The following is an 8,416-nucleotide window of genomic DNA, read 5'->3' as shown; positions in this document are numbered from 1 at the left end:
AGAGCACTTGTGCTCATATGAGCACTTTAAATCTAGTGCCTTCATTTCTCATCCAGGGGGTGAGGGCAGCAGTGGCACACAGAAGAGATAGGCGGCGCGGCGCAACAAGGGTGACACATAGAAGAAACTAGAAAATGTCTATTCACACTTAGATGAGAAACGAAGGCACCAGATTTAAAGTGCTCATATGAGCACAAGAGCTCCATGAGCACATGATACGTTCCCCCAAATTTTACTCAGAATGTTTTTAGTTTATAAGTTGATTTTTAAATTTTTAGACAGACGCACCAAGATCTATAACACTAAATTAATTTTATTATTAAATCAAACATAAAGTGTATTAATTCGGTGTTGTAGATATTAATATATTCTTTAATACGTTTTAAAAAGTCAGGAAGTTTTATCCATAACAAAATACAGGACATAAACTTAAAAACAAAGTTGTAATTACTACTACATTATTGTAGCAGGTATATGCAATACCACGGTCGCATTTAAAATTTAGCATCCTCTGTTTCAGAAGCCAGAGTTTTTCAAGCTATTCTAGTGCTTCGATTATGAAAAACCTACAGAACCGACGGTCTTCAATCTCAATAGGAGAGTAGTGTAAAGTGCGTATACTGCGACAGCACACAGTTATATTTAGTATCTATAAAAATATAATATTAAAATGAATATATGGTCCATATATCGAATATTAATTTGATAAGAACAAATATTTCATTGTATCTTAGCTAACATGACGAAAAAGATATGAGCTAAAAAGGTAGTCCAACTTTTTTTATAGCCTGCTCGGTCGCTCGTCTTTCATCAGCTAGCGAGACGATAGTATATAGTAGCCTTACGCTTCTTGTCGTGTGGGGGCTTGAGTGTTTTTTCAAAACCTATTTGTAGCATAACAGTTTATTGAGTCCATCGTTATGCGAAAAATGAGGGACATAAAAAACTTATGCGCGACGTGACACACAACGTGCGATGCACATAACTGATGTTTTAAAAAAGTAGAGATTGGCCTACTGCATCGTTAATGTCTATTTCTTCATTTTAAATTGTATCCAATAACATTTTGAAAACTTAAATTGCATGAATGAAATGATTAGTTTCGGTTTAACTAGTATGTTTTTTTGTCTCTTTACATGCCCTATGTAAATAATGTTCTTAATCTATGTATCCCGTTCAAATGGTTTACCATGATTAAATATTGTCATGATATTCTTTGGAAAAACGTTATGCCTATTTGAATGGGCCAATAGCTAAATTTAGCTAACACTTTGGTTAGTTCCTCTCCTTTAGCCCATTCACATGGGCCCTATGAACTTTATGTTGCACTGGTGCTAAGAAAAGACAAATAACTCTAAGAGTTGATTTGGTGTTCGAGGAATTAGAGTAGATCCTCGGAGAGAAAATTCATTGCCCTTCATTGAATAACAAGAAAATTTCTCTCTATGGATCCCCTGCAGTTCTCTGGTCACCAAACCATTCATAAAGTGTAAATGGAACCATTTTGCTTTTTAGGGTCTAGAATATTCGATTTTAAAAGATTCGTTTCAACTCTCGATATAGTATATTTAATATAGTCAAAATGATTTTGAACTAATATTATGGTTTGTTTAGAAGCAAAGGGATTGAAGAAGATTAAAGAAGCTAAAATCTCTTACTATTCAATCTTCTGTCCAATTTTGAAGGGGATTCGACTCTCCAAACTGATGTTGTGTTTTTTTTTCCTTGAGAAATGGAGGGTGCGTTGTTTTGCTTGTCTCGGGAAGACAGCTGCGGACCCACACCTCGTGACCGTGTCCGTGTGGCCATGGGCCCGGGACCACCACGGAGGTTGTTGAAGCTATCGGAACTGGCACGTGGGCCTCACCGGAAGTGGTGCCGGTGCCGGTGCTACGAAATGCGTTGCACTGTCTCCTTGTTCCGTGGGCCGAATCATCCACACCCAATCCTGTACCACCTTTGTACCGCGAATGAAAACAGGATTCTTCGTTGCAAGCCATTTTATGGTCCTCGCTACAACTGTGATTGTAAGGACAGTGCTGCGATACTAGTGCACGGCTGTATAGCAGTGTAGGGTTTGTGCGTTGTGACTTTCTGCCCTTCCATCTGATGGCTTCTTTTTGTTCCAAAATATATATTGCCTTGCTTGCATTTATCATTGGGTACACAAATAAAAAAATGGGGGAACATACGTGTTGCTTTCTACTCAAGAGATGAGCTGGCAGTTTTGTTTAATTATTGTATGGTGACAGTACCGCTAGCATAATCGAGCTATCACACTCGTTCTAAATAAATCGCACACACTAAAAAAATACCATTTTCATCCCAGGGAAAAATATAATTATAAATCTAGCACAAGCCGAAATTTTCTAAGTTTAACTAAATTTATAAAGAATATTAATATTTATGTTTTCAATATTTATTATAAATCTATATCTCATAACTAAATTGATAATTTATTTGGTATTATAAATATTAGTATTTTTCTATCGATTCGATCAATCAAATTTGAAATCGAAACGTCTCAATAGATGAGAACTAAGTCCTTCGTGAGACATAATTAAGTCCTTTGTGAAACAAAGGGCGTACTGTTCTTTGTATGTGGACACCTTTGATGTGAGGAAGATGTCATGTCATTCACCTCTGTGTTGAAGCCTTATTTTGCAGCATATGGAAAGTATTTGTTTGATTTAACTCTCCGGATTTACTTCAGCTCAAACTTATCCTAGCTACTACTCGCCAATTTCTACATTTTACGTTGTTTTAGTTTTGTTCTATCAAACTTATCTAATTTTAACTAAGGACCTATTTAGAAACACTCATTTCTAAGAAACTAGTTTGTAAACTGGGGTAGTTCAAAACTTACCAAATTATGTCTTAGTTTATAGAAACTAGATTCTTATTTTTTTAAAAAAAAATCAAGAAGCTGGCATCCCCTCACTAAAACTAGTTTTTTGTTATTTCATTCACTTGTTGATTTCACGGAATTTAAATTTGTCACTAATTTTTAAAATAAAGAAAGAGTAGGTTAGTCATTGTGTATAAAAAACTAGAAGTTGGTTTCTTAGAAACTGGGTTCTAAACATTAAGTTTTTTATAAACTATTTTCTAGAAATTGGAGATAGAATCTGGTTTCTTTAAAATTGGGATGCTTCTAAACGGACCCTAAGGACATGGTTAGATCATATGCAACTAAAAATCGGTTGAGGTCCTATTTGGATTTTAGCTAACAAGCTAGCTAATATCTTATGCACTATTCAATTAATAATTAGCAACTGACTGGTTTCACTTGAGTAACACAACTAGCAGTTAGCTACTAGGTGGATCCAAATCCAGCCAAGCTTATAGAAAGTGCACAGTAAATTAGTCTCTTTATAAAATATGTCTTGATCTTGACATCCATAAATGTATATGTATATATTAAAAATCTTGTCAAATTTGAGAAGCCTCGACTAAAAAACTAAAATAACATACTCCATATAGTTTTTAGCTAAGTTAAACTATAACTTAGATTATAAGCTAGGAAAAAGCTATCTCGAGTTATGCAACAAAAAAAGTTCTAAACATTTTGGTTAAAATAACTACAAAATATACCATCGTTATCTTTCTTAAAGTATAACACAACGTTTCCAACAACTATTTGTGCCACTGCAGTTCGAGTCACTAGTTGAGTTCTCATTTGTTCAGTGGCGGATGAAGAAATAAAATCAAGGTGTGGCGAGACGATACACTAGTGTAACCAAGTCGTCCCTAGTGTGCATCAAATTCATTTGACCAAACTTTTTAAGATGTGACAACCCACTTTTTTGCATCAAATTCATGGCTATCAGTGAGCAACTCGCTTCTCATCTCTTTTTCATGTCACTATAAGTCTGATGTGACATATCTTACATCTTACCTACATCACCTCATTATACTTGCTCTAAGGATTAAAACGTAATAATCTACAGTGGGAACTTCTATGAAAATTCATGTGTCATTATACTTGTGATGTCATGATATGGTAGACATACTCTATGACGTTAAAACTCGACCTATTTGTCTAAGCAATCCATTGTGTGATACCTTGGGTAACCTAGTGTCTTTACCATGACAATATATTTTCACCAAACAATACTGATTTTATATAGACAACCACTAGATCAAAAACACATAAAACATATCATATCGTCGTTAGATCTGGTGGCCATTATGTTCGTCGGTAAAGCTCTGTGCTACGACAACGATAGTTAGGGAAGCGACATTGGTGTCAGTGAAGACCAATGGTGAAGTTCCCATTGCTGACAACCTCTCTCTAGATCGCTCCAGTGTTTCGGGTGAGGAGTCGTAGACAGTGGTGCGAACCTTGTTAAACTTGGCGCGCTTGTCCCCATCTTCTTTTATAGGGCTACATAATAGGGACTCACCAGCCTGTGTTGGATGGCCCCGATTAAGGTACGAGGTCAAGAGCTCAGTTAATAAGATAGGTGTGTGTCCGACTAGGTCAAGAATACGGCTAAGCCTAATCCGGGGGTGTTTGGTTTCTAGCGACTAAAAATTAGTCCCTAGAAACCAAACACCCACTCAGAATATATGGAAGAAATGAATGATAAGCAACTGTGACAAGAAAATTAAAAAATACAAGACCATCGGGTGGCTTTTTCTTGGGTACCGGTACCGCACACATGTCGCCTTTTGCTTTGTCGTCAGCCGCATGTGCCGTAACATACTCGTGGCATGCCGTCGTCACCGTCTTTATGCTTTGCTTCACACCTTGCTCCACCGTCTGTGTGTATTGTGGTCTCAATTCACTTCAACACCTTGGGTTCTTACGATGGTTGAATACTCAGTCTTAACTCTTAAGCAGCTTTTCATTCTCTGTAATTGGCCCACTGAATGACAAACGAGCACATGTATATCTCAGGCAACTGTTGAGTTCGCCCAAAGATGTATACATATGATGAAGCAAGAAACAAAAAAGAGATGGGAGACAGTCGTGGGTCATGACAAAACCAAGGTGTGGCAGATGCTACACCTTGCCCTATTGAGAGCCCTGAAAGTCAATTAGTCAAGAGCATAAAAAGCAAGTGCTCGTGACATGGACAAGTAGGCCCGGGTCCTCCACATGCATAGTACCAGTGGAGCATATATCGGTCCAGTGCTGAGTGCTGGCATCTAATGTTAGCTTATTCCTATGACATGGCGCCACCAGCTGGTGTTCCCATCTTCAGTGTCCCATAAGATGTAGATAAACACACACACACACAACAAACAACAAGTTAAAGTTGTTATGACATGGTACTGGAGCAGCGTGACAAGGCACAAGAACACACGATATTTTTTCTTTAAAAAATGTAAATGGTCACTGTCTAGTAAGGTCATGTTTGATAACAAAGTATTTTGATACTAAGGTTTTATACATTAGGTATAGAGTTTTACCTATGTAAAACCGTAGTCAGTGGCAGAGCGGAACGAAAATACAATGTATGGCAGTGGAGAGTATCCCTAGACACATGATTGCTTGAGAGGGGAAGTGAGGTGCAGGGAGGATAGGAGGGCACTGGGCGGCCGCACAGGCGAGAACGGAGGTTGTCCGGTCAGGTAGAGCTGACCTGGACTCTTCACGCTTGGAGCCTTGGATTGTTGTTGGTGTTGGAGAAGGGAAGCGGGCAAGGGACCTGGGCATTGGCACACCACACATTAATCACAGTCCGCAGGCCGCACGATGACACTGACGTGATGAAGGCACGACCATGGCTCACGGTTGCACACCACACTAGCTGGAGAGCATGGAGCACCACACTAGTTGCCAGAGCGGAGAAGGGCACTGAGGGCGGAGCTAGATAGTCCTAAGTCGCGGAGATGGCCTATAGCCCGCGAGCAAGTGGCAGCTCCGCAATGCGCGTTGCACATGACAACGACTGTGCGTGTGAGGGTTGTGAATGACGACGGAGAAGATGATCAGGTGTCCAGGTGAATGGCGATCTCGACCAGGCTAAGGTATGCGCGTGAGCCATACCGAGTGCTTCGTCCCTGACCGTAGTATTTCTTGAAATTGTGGACTGTTTGGTTACAATCCTATCTAAGGGCCAGCGGCTGCTGCACATTCTGTCGCTGTCAGATTCGTCCACAAAGTGAGCAACCCCAATGGCAACGACTGAGACAAAACTTTGGTCGTGATTCCAGTTTCTAAAACTCTAAAATTACTACAATTTTGAGGATATTGTAATATTAAAAACTGCAGTATGCAAAATCCAACCAAAACCCTCGTGTCTTTCAATAACTTATAGGGTGTTTGGTTGGAGGAATGTGTTAGTTCATCATCTTCTCACTCCTCAATTTTTTTGTTTGGTTTATGGAATGGAATGAGTTGATCCATCACCACCTCATTTCCCATAGTTAGTTAGTTAGTATTAATATGAGGAATGGGATCATCCCACCAAATTTGAGGAATGAACCCATGATGCACCACCTCAATTTGGATATAGTGATTCCTTAAACCAAACACCCTATTAGTTTCCTCAAATATTACATTATCTTATCAAAACCACAATAATACCGCGGTGCCAAACATGCCTAATAGTATTACGAAAAAGTGGCACATTTGGCTTCATCGCTATAACTCCAAATAAGCAAGTAGATCATTTTGCATTCTCGGAGAATGACTGTTAAGCCTAGAACATAGTCGAAACTTAACGTTCCATGCATACATTATTCTTTAACTATACATAAGGTATACTTAAATATATAATGAAAATACACCCCATCTGTTCTAAATTAATATTTGTTTTAGCTCTTAGTTTTTATGTCTATATTTAAATATTTGATGATAAATCTAGACATAAATATATACAAAAACACATCCATCAATTATTGTATGAATTTAATAAAAGACTAAAACGAATTTTAATTTGAGACAAAAGAAGTATCTGCCAAAGATTAAAAAAATGGCTATAAGAACGAGGGAGTAACATCAATGTTTAGTTCAAATTTTGGGGGACCTGCATCAATTTAACAACTAATAACAAAATAAGCATAGCTGTCGCTGCCAGCTCAGCAGCCGATGTTTCATCAAACCCCGGATGCCGAAGCGATTCCTACCTCAATCATTTGCGATGCGGGCCCCACACAAACCACCTCACCACGGCACCACGCCACAGCGGCACAGCCCCCTCCGTCCTCCCGCCATTTTTACCGACGCTGCTGGCCGCACTGACCCCCCGTTTCCTCGAATACAAAAGCCGCACACCCAGAGGCCAGAGCGATCAGCTCCACCAATCGCAGCTCCGCTGCCCTGCTCTCCACCTCCTCCAGACCTCCACCATGGACGAGCCGCCGCTCCATCCACCGCCCCTCCCCCATGCCCTCACCACCGCCGAGTAACACCTCCTCGCCGCCGCCCTTGCCTTGACGGATTCGAATAATTCGTGGAAGAGAAGTTCTTATTCCCTTGCCTTCAGCCGTACTGCGGCGGCGGAATCTCTCTCTGGACTTCTCCCCGATGTCCGTGGCGGCCGAGCAGGAGGTGGCGCCGGCCGTCGTGGCCGTGGCCGAGGCGGAGGAGTGGGAGGTGTGCGCCTGCTGCGGGCTCAGGGAGGAGTGCACGCCGGCGTACGCGGCCGGCGTGCGCGCGCGGTACGGCGGGCGCTGGCTGTGCGGGCTCTGCGGCGACGCCGTGGGCGAGGAGGTCGCCGCCGGGGGCGGCTCGGTGCTGGAGCTCGAGGCAGCGATCGCGGGGCACGCCGCCTTCTGCCACGCGCTCGGCGGGCGCCGGACGCCGGCCGCGGCCGAGCGGCTCATCGCCGCGGTGCGGCGGCTGCTCCGCGGCGCCGACGCGGGCGGCAAGGAGGAAAAAGCCGTGGTGGTGGTGGAGTTCCAGGAAGCCTCTTGACCGCCTGCCTGAATTTGAATGGGACGGATCGAAGATTTGTTCTTGCAGGCGGCGCTAGCTAGCTACTCTGCTAGTCCTCTTTTCGTAATTTGCATTTTGATTAGTTCTCAATATTTGTATGCTTAAATTCGGACATGAACGCTGAAATTTCTCCAACCCTTGTACACGCCCTAGGAGATGTGGAACATCAGAAATTTTGGAGAAAGAGGGTTGTGAGAGATTTGAAGTATATATAAAAGCTACAAGATGGGAGAATCCCATCTTTCATGTCATTTAGGCCCCGTTTCAATCTCACAGGATAAACTTTAGCTTTCTGCTAAACTTTAGCTATATGAATTGAAGTGCTAAAGTTTAGTTTCAATTACCACCATTAGCTCTCCTGTTTAGATTACAAATGGCTAAAAGTAGCTAAAAAAAAGCTGCTAAAGTTTATCTCGCGAGATTGGAACATGGCCTTAGTTGAAATTCATCCAATCTGTATATTTATGATTTAAGAATGCTAGGGGTGGTCGATTCTAAACAGGAATAACACCGAATTCTAAATAA

The 8,416-nt window shown here is 41.3% G+C and overlaps 1 protein-coding gene across 1 annotated transcript; it reads left to right on the top strand.

The window, feature by feature from the left end:
• Nucleotides 1–7,265: 7,265 nt before the first annotated feature.
• On the top strand, nucleotides 7,266–8,141 carry LOC100274583 (DUF1677 family protein). Its single transcript, NM_001148936.1, has one exon. It carries the CDS (start codon nucleotides 7,481–7,483, stop codon nucleotides 7,868–7,870), a length of 390 nt encoding a protein of 129 aa, NP_001142408.1. The 5' UTR covers nucleotides 7,266–7,480; the 3' UTR covers nucleotides 7,871–8,141.
• Nucleotides 8,142–8,416: the final 275 nt, after the last annotated feature.

Source organism: Zea mays, chromosome 1 (assembly GCF_902167145.1).
Source record: "Zea mays cultivar B73 chromosome 1, Zm-B73-REFERENCE-NAM-5.0, whole genome shotgun sequence".
Classification (NCBI taxonomy): Eukaryota; Viridiplantae; Streptophyta; class Magnoliopsida; order Poales; family Poaceae; genus Zea; species Zea mays.
The sequence above is the reverse complement of the archived record's forward strand: the minus strand, read 5'-3'. Positions and strand labels throughout refer to the sequence as shown.

Coding starts and splice junctions, on each gene's coding strand:
- LOC100274583 (NM_001148936.1), top strand. CDS start 7,481: ATGTCCGTGGCGGCCGAGCAGGAGGTGGCGCCGGCCGTCGTGGCCGTG.